Consider the following 17,040-nt stretch of genomic DNA (forward strand, 5'->3'; position numbering starts at 1 on the left):
ACACACATATATATATACACATACATACACACATATATATATATACACATACATACACACACATATATATATATACACATACATACACACACATATATATATATACACATACATACACACACATATATATATACACATACATACACACACATATATATATATATATATATATATACACACACATATATATCTATATATATATGTATATCTATATATCTATATATATATATATATATATATATGCATATCTATATGTATATATCTACATATATATACACACACACACATACACACACACACACTATCTATATATATATAAATTTTTTTTTATTTATATATATATATATATATATATATATATATATATATATATATATATATATATACACACAGCACAAGCAACGCCCCTTTGGAGAAATAATTACAGGAAGAAATCTCATATTTCTTATCCAGTGTTTTAATGCAGCAGTATTTTCCATTCTTGCTCTCATCGGTCTAAAACTCGTTACATCCTCCACCAGAAGCTTCGTCTGAAACCGGGAGGGATCACTGCGGGCAGCAATGTCTGCTTTTCGTACAATGAAGCTGCTTATTTCATATTTAACGAGCAACTTCGTCCGCGGCAGGGCAGGTTGTGCACACGGCAGGGTTTTGTGTTTTAATCCCACATGTTGTAAAAATGTACATACTTTTTACCACCTCCATCAGCTGTTTAATCAAAACAATCCGTTTCACCGGCAACAGGAAAAATGCGAAAGCAGCATCTTACTGCTTCATGTTAACTGGCTGCTGGTAAAAGACATGCACGCTTGGTATTTAGGCAGCTTAATAAAGCCTTAACCACATGTTCACCTCCTGGTGGTGGGCAGACTACTGGTTAAGAACCTGAGTGATCAGAGATGCAGCAGAACTCGCGTTCTGAATGTAGATATGGTCGACGATCAGGTTTGTTTAATTGTGGCCACCAAAATCATGCACATGATTGTGCAGCCCTACAAGCTATAATATCAAAACACACAAAGAAAATGTAACATGCATGAAATAAAACACCAAACAGGAAACAAAAAACACCAAAATAAGCTAGAAAACCTGATGTCATCGAGTGTTAATTTGATATTTAAAAAATGAGTTAAACTCTCCTAAGAACTGCAGATTATGGGGAGGGGGTGTCTTTCAAGGAGAAATACTTGAATCCATGAAAACCTGCTGTCTATTACTATGTGTTTATCTCAGAAGAACCTTTCTCTCTTCTTACCCCAATGCTCCCATCAGTCTGGACTCATCAGACCACATGACCTCTTACAGGTTCAAGTTATCGGTTCAGAAACTTGTATCTACGTGAAAATACTCAAACATCCTGCTTCTTGCACGACGCCATATGAATATAAACATAGATACATGTAATCTTCATTTTATGCAACATAGGACCCCAGGAAGAATAGCTGCTGCGAGCTAATGGGATCCACATAAATGAAAAGAAAACCACCATCTCATCTGGTTTGTCAGAGCACCATAAGTTCACCTGAGATGTGTGAGCCAGTAAACCTGACAGGATTAAAACGCTGTGTGTATTTCAGACGTGTTTGTACCTCCTCAGGTTTTCCCACACACGTTTGGACTGAGCGATGATCTCAAACATCTCCTTCCTCTCTGCTTGCTGTCTGCTCTTCTTCAGCTCCTTCCTCTTCTGCTGCCTGTTCAACTTCAGGTCCTCCTTTGTCAACATCTTCTTCTCTCCTTTAAACTCGCCTTTCTTCCCCTTTTTTGCCATCGGACCTGATCCCAGATGCACAAACGCAACAGGTTTGCCAGTCACAAGTTTTGCATACACCTGTAAGGTCTGGACCCCCACCGCAGCAGGCATAACTAAATGATTCACTGTGGACCAGATTATTTCCTCACCTTCAGCTTCAGCTCCTGGATGTTTCCTCTTCCCTTGTGGTCTCGTCCCAGCTTTCTGAAAAGCTGATTTGTATTCCTTCTTTCCTCCATCTTTGGCCTTCCCAGGTCTGCTCTTCTTGTCTGTGTTGTTGTGGGATTTGAAAAGCCTTTTGCCACCTGGTTTACTGTTTGGTTTCCCACCAAATTTGGTACCAATGGAATCTGGACAGAGTGAGACATTACTAAATCTGCTACTACTAAATTTAATGCTACATGGCAAGAAAAGCTATGTTTTGTTACTCAGGCTTTACCTTTTCCTTTCTGGGTGAGTTTCTTTCCAGCTTTAGGGGAGAAAGGCTTCTTGTGTTTGGCCTCCATCTTCATGGGAGATTAGGAGAAATACTAGAAAGAAGAAAACGAGGGGAAAAAAATGTTAAAAAATCTATCTTATAAAAACTTTTATAAAGCCCATAAATCATGTAACTACAGGCTTATTTTAAATGACTGAGTCTTGGATGTTCACAAACATCTAATTATAATCCATATCAGGAATAAACAACCTGAATATTATTGCCTCATATGAAAAACATATAATAATAAAGTATATTTAATCTGTGTTTACATTTCAGTTGTTAATAAAGAGGTGATTTAATGTTAACATTAACGCATAATCGGAAGTTTAAACTCGTGTTGTTCAGCTCGGCTCGGCTTAATTATTCAAAGCCAGCAGGCTAATGAGACATATATGACCAACATATACTATTAATAAACAAAAGTATATATATGGCGTAGAAAAATACTAATTTAAAATAAATGTTTACAGAACTAACTTACATTTTCAGCTGCACGCTGTCCTACTGCCCATGTGTTCCGATACCACCACGGTTTACGGCAGACGCTGTGCGACAGCATAGACGTCATATACATAGACTCCTCATTGTTAGCTGGAGAGTGAACCAGCGTTGCCGCCATATTGGATGGGTCTCTGCTTTCAAGTCTTGCTGCAGAATCAACCTAGTTTCCCCACAAAACTGTTTTCTGTGGAACAACGCGTATATATTACACACACATAAAAAACTTTTCTACATAATTGGTTGCTAAATAATATTAACACGCTGAATAATCTACTAAATGCAAATGATAAATTTTACTCCTATGAGGTGTTTATGGTTTCATGCTTAACAAAGAGAATTTTACATGGCAGCATAATTACCTCCAGCAAGGAGCTTTATTTGTTTGTCTGCTTGTGTTCAAGGTAACTAAAGTTATGGATGGATTTTCACGAAATTTTCAGGTCTTGTTTGAAAGGGAAGAACTGATTTAATTTTGGTGATGCTCCAGATCACCGTTTGGATCCAGGAACTTTTTAAAGGCCTTGGCAGAGGTTTACATTCTCTGACTGTCAGGGTGACTTCTGAATTGTATAGTTTTGATACAAAACTTTATTTTCAGACTTTGTACAACTGTATCTCTATATTGATAAATTAATAAATGTAAATAAAAGAAAGAATGAACCGTAGTCAAGAGAAAACCAGCAACTATTCCCATATTTTGTTTAGCATACGGTTGCAATAACCGGCGAAATATTGAAAGCAGATCGTGTGGAATTACATTTCACAAGGTTGAATAATAATTTATTTGACCAGATAAAAGTAGATAAATAAATCCAAATGCATCAATAAATAATCAAACATGTTAGTATCAACTTCTTGTATCCTTTTTTCTTTAATTATTGCAGCCACTTTGCCCTGCGATGGACTGGCGAGCTGTCCAGGGTGTGCCCTGCCTGTCGCCCAAGGCCGGCTGGGATGGGCTCCAGCTTCCCCGCAACCCTGAATTGGAATAAGCGGTTCGGAAAATGAATGAATGAATGAATGAATGAATGCAGCCACTTTCTGTCTTTGATAAATAGTGTTATAAAAATATTTTGGCATAATAGCACGACATTTTTTTAAATGTTTTACGATGATCAGTATCATAACAATATCTATGTCCTTTGTAGAAAACCAAACTCTGAGGAAAAATCTGGTAAAAATTCGCGAAGTTGTGGTTGGACCTACACCTTACAAATAGATGCATTGGAAGGCCATGGGAGACCCATCCAAGATGGCGGCGCGATACAATGCGGCGTCTATGTATATAATGTCTATGTGCGACAGTTTGTTGCCGCGAACAGTCTGTGGTTTTGCGACAACGCCTCATTGGTGAAAAGTAGCGCAGTGTTCATTTGAAATATTTATAAATTCTCACTTTTAAATATTCCAGTTTTTGTACTTTTAACATTACGATAACACATTATCACAAACAACGCCACATAGCGAGCACAACGTACTTCCGCAGGTCTCTGAAGACGCCATATTTGTTTACTTAGATTTAAAGGGACAGACTTTGTTGCCGTGATTACAATGAGTGCAATAAAATTAAAATATTTTCCAAGGACTTTTGTTTTTTTCTTTCCTTTTTTGTTTTTACATCCATATAACGTACTTTATTGCCTATTTTCTCTTAGTTCAAGCATTTAATGCAGGTCAGACAAACAGAAATGACAACATTATCCACAACGCCTTCCCCCGTTGCCTGGCAACAACCCAAACGGAGAGACTTGGCTTCAGTTTCCCACTTCTTTATGTTCACCAAAAAGCCTTTCTGGTAAGTTTTATGTAAAACAGGAAACACAATTATTAAAAATCGAATTTAATTCTTTATTTAATTCTTTATTACAATTACAATTTGGTGACATTTAAAATAGACTTTTTATTTGACAGATAAGAAGCCAGATCAACAAATAACAGAAGAAAATGTCGGATGACAACAAAGCTTCTGTTTCTGATGAGGCTGCGATAACACAAGCTGTCTCACAGGACAATACTGAAGGTACTTTCTACCAAACGAGCATTTGAAACATGAAAATGAATTAGAAATTCATAAACTGCTGTAATTCAAGCTAAAAGTCAGATTTAATTGCTGGACAGTTAAAATATAAGCCTAAAATATCTCAGTTAAGATGTTACTGGAATAATAAGTTCAATTCCAGTTGTGTAAATACCATGTAATGTGTTTCTGTAGCTCTGAACAGTCTTCGTCCTTAGAGGGGGAATTTATAAGTTACTGTTGTCTAAAATCTGCTTTTAATTGTTTAATTGACAGGAGAAACTGAGCAACCCTCAGTGATGGAGGAAGAGTGTGATGAAAAACCAAAGAAACAGCTCGCTACAGACATGTACTACAAATATGAGGATATTCACTCCAGACCGTCCATCACACCTGACTCTGACATCCCAGAGAACCTCCTGCACCTCTCGTATCCTCTGTTTTGTCAAATACTGACGTGAAAAATGTTATATTTTCTCTCCTAATGCAAAAGAAAAGAGACCTTCAAGTTCAAGTTTATTTATATAGCACATTTCTACGGCAGCAGCTGCCCAAAGTGTTGAACAGTAAAGCAACAAACAACAACACTGCACAATTTAAAATTAAACAATGCACATAAAAAATAAGTCAAATCTGGACTCAAAACAAAAATCTAAAATAAAAGTTTAAAAAAAAAAAAAAAAAAAATCAAATACTCAAAGAAAGGGCTTTCTTTGCCAGCGCAAAGAAGTGGGTTTTAAGGACAGACTTAAAATGAGAGACAGATTGAGCAGCTCTGATGTGAAGGCGAAGGCTCTTCCATATCTTAGGAGCAGCAACAGAAAAGGCTCTATCACCCCTGGATTTTAATCGGGCCAATGGGACCTTAAATAAAAGTTGAGAAGAGGACCTAAGAGTGTGGAGCATGTTGATGTAACAACTCTGACAGATACGAGGGAGCCAAACCATTTACGGCTTTAAAAACAATCAATAAAATCTTATGGGTCCTAAAACTAACTGGAAGCCGGTGTAGAGATCTTCATCTCAACAACCTGCAAATGTTACTCCTGTTGTTCTACTTTAGTTTTCACTGAGTAAGTAATAAAATATCAATTGTTATTATCATTATTTGATAGTATAATATGTAGGGCTGTAACGATATGCTTTTGTCCCGATTAAATTTGATGCCGATTTTTGTGGATGCCGATTCAATTTAAATTACGATTCTCACAATTCTTCGATAATGCTGATTTTTGTAGATTAAAAACAAAAAAAAAATGTAAAAAACTTTTTTTTTTCCACCTCATTTTTCTTGATTTCAATTGGGAAAAACAACCCGGTAGCCACACCATCATTCTGCTATAATGCCCAAGAAGAAAAGTAAAAAGATAAATGAAAACAATAAAAATGGGAAAAAAAATTATGATGTATTATTTTTATTTATTTGAAAAAACATAGATTTTTTTAAACAAAAAAATTTATTTTAAAATTGTGAAGCAAAAAAATCCAGATTTTCAATTTTTTTATTCGATTTTCCCACCCCTAATAATATACTTATCTGAAGTAAATCCTCCAGTGAATCTTGATCCTTCATCACACACCCAGTCACTCCTTTGGATACGACAGCGGGCGCAGGGACAACCTAAAGCTGCTGGATGAAAGAACTCTGATTTTTATAGCGGGCAACCTGCTCGTCTTGCTGGATATTTCCACTAAAGAGCAGAGATTCTTGCGTTCTTGCAGTGGAGGAGGAATTGGGGCCATTGCGGTAAGACAGCAAATAAATTAAATGTCTCGTAAATGAGGATCTGGAGCCAAAATGTGTGACTCATAACAGGGATATCTTTGCACCTGCAGTTATGCTCATATTTATTCATCCCCTTTCATTAAAGAAAGAAAAAAAACAGCTGCCTGTAAAGTAAGATGAAATTGACTAAAGTAATAATAAATAAAAATTTTATGAAAATCATTACATTATTTTCTCATTCTGGTTCAATAGAAATATTTTTTTTAAAAAGCAAACAAATAAGATAATTTATAACATATTACATCACTCATTAAGTAATATTTAGTTGAAGAATCCTTTAATATTTCCGCTCCAGTCAGGTGTTTTCTGTTCCTCTCAGTCAGACTTCTGCACCTGTGGACAGGTATTTTGTCCCACTGTTCAACAGAAAAGTGCTTTAAGTTGTCCAGGACCAATTTGTTTGTTTGTTTTTTCTTTCTTCAACTCAATTAAATGAATATTTGAACGAATATTATTGCAAATTTTTAGTTATTGTTTCTTTTTTAATTCTCCAGTTATTTGAGTGACTGTTGTAAATTCAGCCTTTTCTTTAATGAAAGGGGATAAATATGTATGAGCACAACTGTACATGCCTAAAGATGTGTTTTACATGGAAAAATGTTTTATAGGAAAGGTTACAGCAAGGCTGAATATAAAACATCATGAAAATATAATCCAGACTAAGCAGATCACAAACTCCACACCTCTTAGACTGGTCTCCTGCAGGTTGTAGCAAATAACATCCACAATGCGCTACTGGTTGACGTGGACTTCCTAAAACAATGACCACTCCTCCTATTGCTTTTCTCTCTGTTGCTCATTCATTTGTGTTTCGGAAAGCATAACAAACTCCATAAACGGTGTAAAAAAAGGTTCTGTTTAAAGTACAGTAGAAAACATTCTTAATCTCAATGGATAAATGTATTATTTACCATAAAATTCTTTATTATAAATAGATTAATGATAGAAAGTGAGGGGAGATTGGAGGAACTGAAATGAGATGTTGCAGTTTGGAGTTGTGAATCAAATGTTTCTGAAACAATGTTCCCTCTCTGAGTTTGAGTAGAAGTGAAAACTTTTATCTGTTGGCTTTCTTCCATTGATGTGCCAAACATATGTCTTAGTTTCTACAGGATCTGTGTTATTTATCTCTGTGTAGTTACATGAGTCTGTTGCACAATATGTTGATATTTCTGACACATCACAAAATCCCCTCCTGACCGTCCCGAAGCATGCAGTTAATCTGAAACATCTTTTCATTGAGCTCATCAGTTACAAGTCTGGCGCATCCAAGCAGATGTGGGGTTTTAATACAGACAACTTCCAAAACGTATTCTTGTTTGTCTTTGTCGTGTTGCTGTTTGTAAAGGTGCATCCAAGCAAGGAGTACTTTGCTGTGGCAGAGAAGGGAAACAAGCCCAGCATTATCGTCTACGAATATCCTTCATTAAGACCATACCGCATCCTCAGAGGTAAACGTGACCTAGTTTAAGAGATGTCTTCTTGTGTTTCATCATTGTTTTATTTGATGGCTGTGTTTTAATCGTCATGTCTGTAGATGGAACAGAGCAGAAGTACGTCTCTGTGGACTTTAACTACGATGGGAACCTGCTGGTGAGCGTGGACAGCGCGCCTGAGTACCTGCTGACTCTGTGGGACTGGAGGCAGGAGGAGGTCATGCAGACCTCCAAGGCAATATCTAAAGAGGTCTACCGGATCAGCTTTTCCCAGTACAACCCAGAACTGCTCACCACATCTGGATCTGGGCACATCAGGTGAAGGGCTAACTGGGTCAGAGGACGCTTTGATTAAAACATTTCTTAGTTGGATCTGATGAGGAAAATGCTGCTATATAAAAGGTTCACAGTGTGTATAATACAGTCAGAGTGTACTAACCTGGTTATTATAACTAAGTATTAGAAATGTTTGGACTGGGACTCTAAATAGGAGCAAGTTTTACACTATTTACTGCTTTGATTTCTACAAATAGAAAAGAAGACCCGACCCCGGATAAGTGGTAGAAGATGGATGAATGGATGGATGGGTGGAAAACTGGAAAGTCTTATTTCCACAGTTCCTCATCAGACATTACTTTTCTAATTCCTCAATGAACTGGACTGATTTCCTCTGTGTTTCACTGAAAGTATTGTGGTTTTCCTTGCTTGCACATTCTGATGGTGATGAAGGTCCCAAATATGTTTATTGATTCAGGGACTGAGCAGACATTTCAAACCAAAGATGGCACATCTCTGAATAGCTTGTGAGAGTTAAAGTGTTTTAGGTCTTTTATTTCCGTTATTCCCTATTTAACATTTAATCACTGTTTCTGAGGACATGATGGTTCCTCCTTTTGGGGATTTAATTTATTAGTTCCCTTGCATCAGAGATGTATAAAGTAGAAGTAGAAAGTAGAAGTCCTGTCCAGCTTCTCTTTCCAATCCGTCACTTAACCAGGTGAATTTAATTAGCTCAGCTCCACTGAAGGTAGATGATCTTCTGAGTGAAAACACCTGTTCTAAATGCATCAGTAGATCCAAAAACATGTCAGGACTTCTACTTATTTCTACTTCTACTTCTACTTTATACACCTCTGCCTTGCATAGACTTTGATGAGAAGACCATTAGCCTAGCTGAGCTAGTAGCAGCAGAGAGGCTGGCTCAACTGGAAAGTAAAAACACATTTACCATTGTTTTTTACTTCTACAGCTTCTGTTAGGGAAGCTAAATTGAATTTTGTGTAGTTTTTGAGTTTTCTTTTCCACTGAGTCCTTTGCATAATTACATTTATTCATTCATTTTACTAACCGCCTAATTCCATGAAGGGTCGTGGGGAAGCTGGAGCCTATCCCAGCAGTCTTTTGGCAAAAGGCAGGACACCCTGGACAGCTCGCCAGTCCATCGCAGGGCGCGTGCATTACATGTAGATAGAAAAAAAAACAGCCAAATGTGATGTCTGAATTTTACACATAACTGCCTCTTGGAAACACCGAAGATGAAACCAAACTCTCTGCTTCCCTCTGTCAGGTTCTGGAAAATGACCACCACCTTCACAGGTCTCAAAGTCCAAGGGGTCAGTTGTAATTTTGAGACTACATTAGAAACTGACATTGAGGGCTACGTGGAGCTTCCTGATGGAAAGGTGTGTACCCTCACAGAGTTTAAACCCTGAAAAGCTAAAAGTGTCCACAACAGCACAGAGTTGGCAACCATAACGTTACACTGCAAGCTAACAGGGAGGCAGACAGCGCTAACATACTAATACTGAATGCATTCTGTGCTTACAGAAGATGTATGTCTGCAGTCTCCACAGTGGCCTCACCTGCTTTTGCTCATGTGGGTTTTAAGTTGGCTCTGACTGGGTTTTACCTTGGGCCCACATGGGCTCTCCATGCCCACTTAGCTCACCTACATCCCTTATGGGGCTCATACACCCAGCCAACATTGACTTTACATATGAAGCCAACGTAACCAAAACCACATGGGACTTCAAGCCAATGCCCACCCAGTACCCACATAGTCCAAATTTATGGCATTTAGGGATTACATATGCATTTAATTTAAATCATATTAATAATCATGCATTTTATTTAAAAGCGCCTTTCAAGTCACTCAAGGATACTGTACAATAAAAACAGGCATTAAAACAATAAGAAACAATAGAAACAAATCTGTCAATAAAATAAAAACAAATTTAAAGTGGCTCAGTAACACTTCATTATAAGTACACACGCTGAAGCATTTGTTACACATTGGTTAATCATTAATAAATACTGAATTCATTATTTACAAAGCATATGTCTGATAGTAAAACTCATTTGTGGTTTATAGGAACAGTTGTAGAAGTTTTACTCATCATTGATAAGTACATTAGTTAGGACTTCAAAATTCCCGAATTAATAATTTATAAAGCAAGTTTCTGACATTAATATTCATTGGTAGATACTTTATAGACACATTTATTAATGTTGTTCTCTTTATTAATAAGCTTATCTACAGTATATTTAATTATTGTACCTTCATACTGTATAATATGGAAATTCAATATTAAATCATTGACCAACCAGTTATGACTTATTTTTGTGTATGCTTTTACTTACAGGGCTGAGGTGTGTGCTGGTGCATAGTAAATATCTTAATAAATTTATTTGCCAATTTATTAAACAGTTATTAATATAGGAATTCATTATTGTAGGTAGTTACAAAGCACTTACTATTTATTTATTAAGTATATGGTGTGAGCTCATCTAAAGTGTGTACGATCTCTGTCAAAGAAAGCATTTACAAATTAGATTTAAAGATTGGCAATGCCGGCCCTGGGGGGTGCTGGGTTGGCTGCATCTGTGGGGTGGTGGGGGGGACGCTGGGAGTGGTGGGCGGTAATTATGGGGGCCCTGATCGGGGCCATCCTGTCCTCTGCCCCCTCTGAGGTATCTCACATGGGACATGATGGAGGGGTGAGGTGAGGATGTGTGGGAGTGGGTGTATGGGGTTACAGATGGATGGTGGGATGGCTGGGGGGGGATTAGGGTTGGGGATATAGGTGGGTAGGGGATAGGGATGTGTGAGGATGAGTAGATGTGTGTGTGGAGGGGTATGTTGGCGCGTGGGTTGTATTGGGGTGTGCCTGTGTTGGAGGAGTGAGGGTGTGTGTGTGTGTGTGTGTGTGTGTGTGTGTGTGTGTGTGTGTGTGTGTGTGTGTGTAGGGGGGGGGTGTATATGCGGAATGGGATGTGTGAGTGAGGGTGAAGTTTGGAGGGGGGCTATGGGTGGTGGAGGGGTGTTTGGTGGGGCATGTGCGGTTGGGTAGAAGTAGAGGGATGGGGTGGCGGGGTGTGAGCGTGTGTGTGTGGGGGGGGGGTGAGCGTGTGTGGGGGCGATTGGGGTTCGTGTGACTTGGTATGGGTGAGTGAGTAGAGGTGGGGTGGGGTTGTGTATGTGATGGATGATGTGCATGGATTGCAGAGGGTTGTGTGGATGGGGGTTGAGAGGGGAGTGCATATACATGTATATGCACATACATACACACACATATATATATATATATATATATATATATATATATATATGTGTGTGTATGTATGTGCATATACATGTATGCATTGATCTCTTTCTTTTGTTTTTTTTTTTGTTTTTTTATGTTCTCTTTTCTGTTCTCTTTCTGCCACTTTCCTGTCCTTTCCGGTCGGGTCCAGCAGCATAAACTCTGTAATACAAGCTATTATCCAAAACAAATTGAAAAATAAAATAAGAATCAAGAAATACAAGGGGATCATTACATCTACAAAAGTTCCCCTTGGCAAAATAAATTTGCTCAGCAGAACACAGCATCCAGAACATCAGTCTGCTTGCTTAAATGCTGGACAAGACAAAAAAAAAAAAAAAAAAAAAAAAATTGGCAATACCTAAAAAATCACAAGTTTTTGTTATTCAAACAAAGTAAAGACAGCAAGATCAAACAAATTGCATTAATATTTATTTTCTACTTATCAGGATGAAGAACATGACTCAGTAAATACTACCCAACACCAACAACAGATCAGAAAGTTCAAGTACTAAATATAGAAAGTGCAAAGTACAAATAAAATCCCTGAAGTAAAAAAAATATAATCCTCAGCATCACAAATAATAATTAAAAAATATGATCATCTTAAAACTCAAAGTCTCAGAAATTTTAAAACAGATACAAAAAACTCAACATAGTACATAAATAATAGTCGTGGAAAAAAAAAAAGAAAACTCAGAAATGGCTACTAATGGCTACAATGACGGTATCTCTTCCTGCTAGGTAATTTCAGGCACAGAGAGGGGGAACCTGCTGCTTTGGGATGGAAATACTGTCAATGTGGAGATTTCCCGTCCTGAAGAGCAGACCTGCCATGCAGGGACAGTCCAGCCATTTGCTTTGGAAGATGGTCAACTTCGGACCTTTGGCTCAGATGGAGTTGTTCGGGTAACATAGTATAAACACTTAATATTTTATAGAAATGTGAACTTTAAAGAAAAAGACTATAGTCTATACATTGAATGTAATGTTTAATGTTTTTATGAACACTGTGACTTTGCCATCCTTTTTCTAGGGATGGGACTTTGAGAGGATCAACACAAATACCAGCGAGAGCCGCAGGCTGGAGATGGATCCTATTAATGAGTTGGTGGTGGGACACAATGTTTGCCTCACCTCTGTGGTTCGCAGTTCTCTGCCCGACTCTTTTATCTGGTTTGCTCAGGTCAGAGACAAAACACTGAAGGCCTTTTGTAAAACAGGTTCAGGCTCAGCTTGATCCTGGTTTCTCTGCTGTGTGGTTTTTCAGGATTCTAATGGAGCCATCTGGAAACTGGATCTTTCATTCACCAACACAGTGAGTTTCTTCCAGCTTCTTGTTACTTTTTATAGAAACATTTCCGCTCCAGAGACCTTCACAATCATAAAGTATATATATTATATACTTATATATAAAAAAATATATTGGAATAGACAACAGGTGGAAATTATAGGCAATTGGAAAGACACACCCAATAAAGAAGTGGTTCTGCAAGTGGTGACCACAGACCACTTCTCACTTCCGATGCTTTCTGATGTTTTGGTCGCTTTTGAATGCTGGCGGTGCTTTCACTCTAGTGGTAGCATGAGACGGAGTCTACAACCACACAAGTGGCTCAGGTAGTGCAGCTCATCCAGGATGGCACATCAATGCCAGCTGTGGCAAGAAGGTTTGCTGTGTCTGTCAGCGTAGTGTCCAGAACATGGAGGCGCTACCAGGAGACAGGCCAGTACATCAGGAGACGTGGAGGAGGCCGTGGGAGGGCAACAACCCAGGACCGCTACCTCCTTCTTTGTGCAAGGAGGAACAGGAGCAGCACTGCCAGAGCCCTGCAGAATGAGCTCCAGCAGGATACAAATGTGCATGTGTCTGTTCAAACAGTCAAACAGACTCCATGAGGGTGGTCTGAGAGCCTGACGTCCACAGGTGGGGGTTGTGCTTCCAGTCCAACACCGTGCAGGACGTTTGGCATTTGCCAGAGAACACCAAGATGGCTCCCTGTGCTCTTCACAGATGGAAGCAGGTCCACACTGAGCACATGTGACAGACGTGACAGAGTCTGGAGACGCCGTGGAGAACGTTCTGCTGCCTGCAACATCCTCCAGCATGACTGGTTTGGCAGTGGGTCAGTAATGGTGTGGGGTGGCATTTCTTTGGAGGGGCGCACAGCCCTCCATGTGCTCGCCAGAGGTAGCCTGACTGCCATTAGGTACCGAGATGAGATCCTCAGACCCCTTGTGGGACCATATGCTGGTGCGGTTGGCCCTGGGTTCCTCCTAATGCAAGACAATGCTAGACCTCATGTGGCTGGAGTGTGTCAGCAGTTCCTGCAACATGAAGGCATTGATGTTATGGACCGGCCCGCCCGTTCCCCAGACCTGAATCCAACTGAGCACATCTGGGACATCATGTCTCGCTCCATCCACCAACACCAAGTTGCACCACAGACTGTCCAGGAGTTGGCGGATGCTTTAGTCCAGGTCTGGGAGGAGATCCCTCAGGAGAACATCCGCCGCCTCATCAGGAGCATGTCCAGGTGTTGTAGGGAGGTCATACAGGCACGCAGAGGCCACACACACTACTGAGCCTCATTTTGACTTGTTTAAAGGACATTATATCAAAGTTGGATCAGTGTGTTTTTCCACTTTCATTTTGAGTATAACTCCAAATCCAGAACTCCATGTGTTGATACATTTGATTTTCATTGATAATTTTTGTGTGATTTTGTTGTCAGCACATTCAACTCTGGAAAGAACAAAGTATTTAATAAAAATATTTTATTCTGAGCAGTGTATATATATAGAGAGAGACAGAGATAAAATATACATACTGATTTTATAATCCGGGATTAATAAAGTATGCTTTTATTTTAATTGAATTTACTTGTCAGCAGATTCAGCCGCGCTCCCTTTAGCCCCCCTGTAATTCGATACTTTCTGTTATCCACTACCTGAATGTGTCCAGGCTTCAGATCCAGAGTGCCTGTTTTCCTTCCATGCTGGAGCAATCCAGGGCCTGGATGTTTCAAAGAAATCACATCTTATGGCCACGACTGCTCTGGACTGTGAGCTCACACTCTCCTCTCCTTCAAATCAAACTTAAAGTCTTTGCAACAACTCACACAAGTTAATCTTGTCCCCTGGATGCTGTTTAGGCACGGTCAAAGTTTTTGACTTCCTGGCAAAAAGAGAACTGAGCAGCATCCACTTCAATCAGGGTGGAACCACTCTCTGCTGGGCTCCATCTCTGGTAAATGTGTTCATGAATAATAGTACATTATTCTTACAGACAGCTCGATGGTAGAACTCTGACCTCTACAGCTGCTGTGTTTGCCTTTAGGTTAACCAGAGTGGAGGTTTACTGGTGGCTGGCTTCGAGGATGGCGTGGTCCGCTTGATAGAGCTGTACAACCCTCACAGCCATCACGTGGACACAGGTCGCAGCCCCGAAGGAGACGCTCATCTGCGCCTCAAGAAAGCTTTTAAACCTCATAATGCTTCTGTAACTGCTGTGGCATACGAGAGGAACGGAGAAATCCTGGCCACGGGGGTAAGTTTACCAAATCAGGGAACCAGAACAACTTCACAAGCAGCAGCAGTTTAAACAGCGAGGCGTGTCAGTCACACACGCAGACACATATTTCTCATACACGATCAGCTAGAGTAGGTTTCCATGTTTCAGTTTCCAGGAAAGATGCTGCTCCATACAGTGATCTGTGCTGCATCTCTGCAATGAGGGGCAAAGTCATAAAACCACTGCATAAAGACAGTTTATTCATCTGAATTCAGGTTATTCTGAGACAAAGACAAGGTTCTGGTTCATTGTTTGCAAAGATTTGCCTTTTCATTCTGAACATACATAGAAATACAATGTTATGCAGCATTAGCAACGTAGCTGAACAATTTGCAAACACTAATAGTTGCATTGCAGTGCAATCTAGTTGCATTAAGTAGTTATGACACACTGTAACACTGATGGATTACAGGAAGCAGTCCAACTATTTTTGGGACTCTGTAATTCTGCAGATCGTATTCATGCCAAAGGAAAGCTACATAACATATAACAACATGTAGTAAAATGTTATTTCAGAGGAGGAATGAATGATATTAATGGGGGATGGGCAGTGTCATAATGGCGTGGAGGTGTGGTGAGGTGTGTGAAACAAGAGAAGGGAGCCAGAGTTGCAGAACTAAGAGCGTTTAATCCAGAAAACGATGGAAGGCAGAACGAACACGAGGAACAGAATAAACACAGGGAATTAACACAGGGTTGTAACACACGGGAGATTAACACAATGATCCAGCGACAAGGAACAGAAACCAACCAGTATATATACACAGAAACATAACAAGACACAGGTGGAATGACTTATGAGTCCAGGTGAGCTGATGATCAGGAAAGCAAAACAGGAAACTAGACATCAGGAAACCAGGAAAACTACATACTAAAACAGGAAACCAGAACTAAGATACAAAACAAAAAGCTAGACCAAAACCACAGGACACAGAACATGACAGGCAGTACGAAAATTTTCCCTGTAGATATGATGCATTATGATACTGTTTTATCTATATCAATACTGATTATTATTGTACAGTGTGCAATAACATCTTTACTGAAAATTAAAAAGAACATCAATACTTAAAAGAAATATGTTTAAAACAAAATAATTATACCGATTAGTAAACATGAAGGAAATCAAAATGATAAACATAATTAAATTACAAATTAATATAAGATTATTCACAATTATTAAATGTGAAATAAAAGTATGATAGGTAAAAGTATTATGATAAATAAAATGTAACCAAATTTGCAATAAGCTCTGTTAAACAAGTAAAATATCAAACCAAATCTCATCATTAATAACAGCAGCATCGTCATGACATCATGACATCATGACATCATGACATCTGATAGGCTGCCATAGTCATGTGACACAGAGGGGATACACTGTTGCTGGACTTCACCCACAAGTTTTGCTCTCAGAAGTGAAGACAAATCCCATGAGCAGAGACGTATCTTCATACTGGCAAACATCAAAGTACGGACTCAAGAGTATCAATCCACACATCTGTAGATAACAAGAGTGTTGTACGAATGAATAAAAGGTAGACATATAATTAGTATTTATGTATTACACAAGGCTGTTAACAGTGTCATTTGGACCCATTGTGGTGATTTCTACATTGAATTTGCTTTATTCCTTATTTTAAGTGGAATGTAACATCATTGGTCTTTTGTAAGACTTTTTCCATCATGTTTTTGCTGTTTGTTTCACTTTTCTTTTCATCACCTCCAGAGTTCAGACTGCACCGTATTCTTCTTCACGGTCGGGGAAACGTACATGCCTATTGGCTTTATCCATGTTCCTGGGCCGGTACAGGCACTGGAGTGGTCGCCTCACTCCCATGTAAGAACGGAAATACTTATTACTGCAGCATTTACAGCTCACGTAGACACAAATGTTTCTTAAGAGTT

The 17,040-nt window shown here is 39.0% G+C and overlaps 2 protein-coding genes across 3 annotated transcripts in view; one reads left to right on the top strand and one right to left on the bottom strand.

Moving 5' to 3' along the window:
* The window catches only part of pum3 (pumilio RNA-binding family member 3), a 15,352-nt gene extending 12,586 nt beyond the window's left edge, over positions 1-2,766 (bottom strand). The window contains exons 1-4 of one of the 2 annotated variants that reach the window (XM_079256179.1): positions 2,716-2,766; positions 2,193-2,283; positions 1,903-2,103; positions 1,590-1,702 (exon numbers count right to left, since the gene is read on the bottom strand). In XM_079256179.1, coding sequence (XP_079112305.1) covers positions 1,590-1,702; positions 1,903-1,992 — 203 coding nt within the window. In that variant the 5' untranslated portion in view covers positions 1,993-2,103; positions 2,193-2,283; positions 2,716-2,766. Of the gene's footprint in view, positions 1-1,589; positions 1,777-1,902; positions 2,104-2,192; positions 2,284-2,715 lie in introns of both variants that reach the window. The other variant, XM_079256178.1, reaches the window with a different exon arrangement.
* A 2,333-nt stretch (positions 2,767-5,099) lies between these two features.
* cfap44 (cilia and flagella associated protein 44) overlaps positions 5,100-17,040 on the top strand; it is a gene marked incomplete at both ends in the record, with an annotated part of 36,827 nt that continues 24,886 nt past the window's right edge. The window contains 12 exons of the mRNA XM_079256392.1: positions 5,100-5,182; positions 6,337-6,499; positions 7,887-7,989; positions 8,076-8,292; positions 9,542-9,656; positions 12,303-12,467; positions 12,595-12,744; positions 12,829-12,876; positions 14,524-14,623; positions 14,714-14,808; positions 14,899-15,108; positions 16,862-16,972. Coding sequence (XP_079112518.1) covers positions 5,100-5,182; positions 6,337-6,499; positions 7,887-7,989; positions 8,076-8,292; positions 9,542-9,656; positions 12,303-12,467; positions 12,595-12,744; positions 12,829-12,876; positions 14,524-14,623; positions 14,714-14,808; positions 14,899-15,108; positions 16,862-16,972 — 1,560 coding nt within the window. The remainder of the gene's footprint in view (positions 5,183-6,336; positions 6,500-7,886; positions 7,990-8,075; positions 8,293-9,541; positions 9,657-12,302; positions 12,468-12,594; positions 12,745-12,828; positions 12,877-14,523; positions 14,624-14,713; positions 14,809-14,898; positions 15,109-16,861; positions 16,973-17,040) is intronic.

Source organism: Telmatherina bonti (genome assembly GCF_933228915.1).
Source record: "Telmatherina bonti genome assembly, chromosome: 17".
Taxonomy (NCBI): Eukaryota; Metazoa; Chordata; class Actinopteri; order Atheriniformes; family Telmatherinidae; genus Telmatherina; species Telmatherina bonti.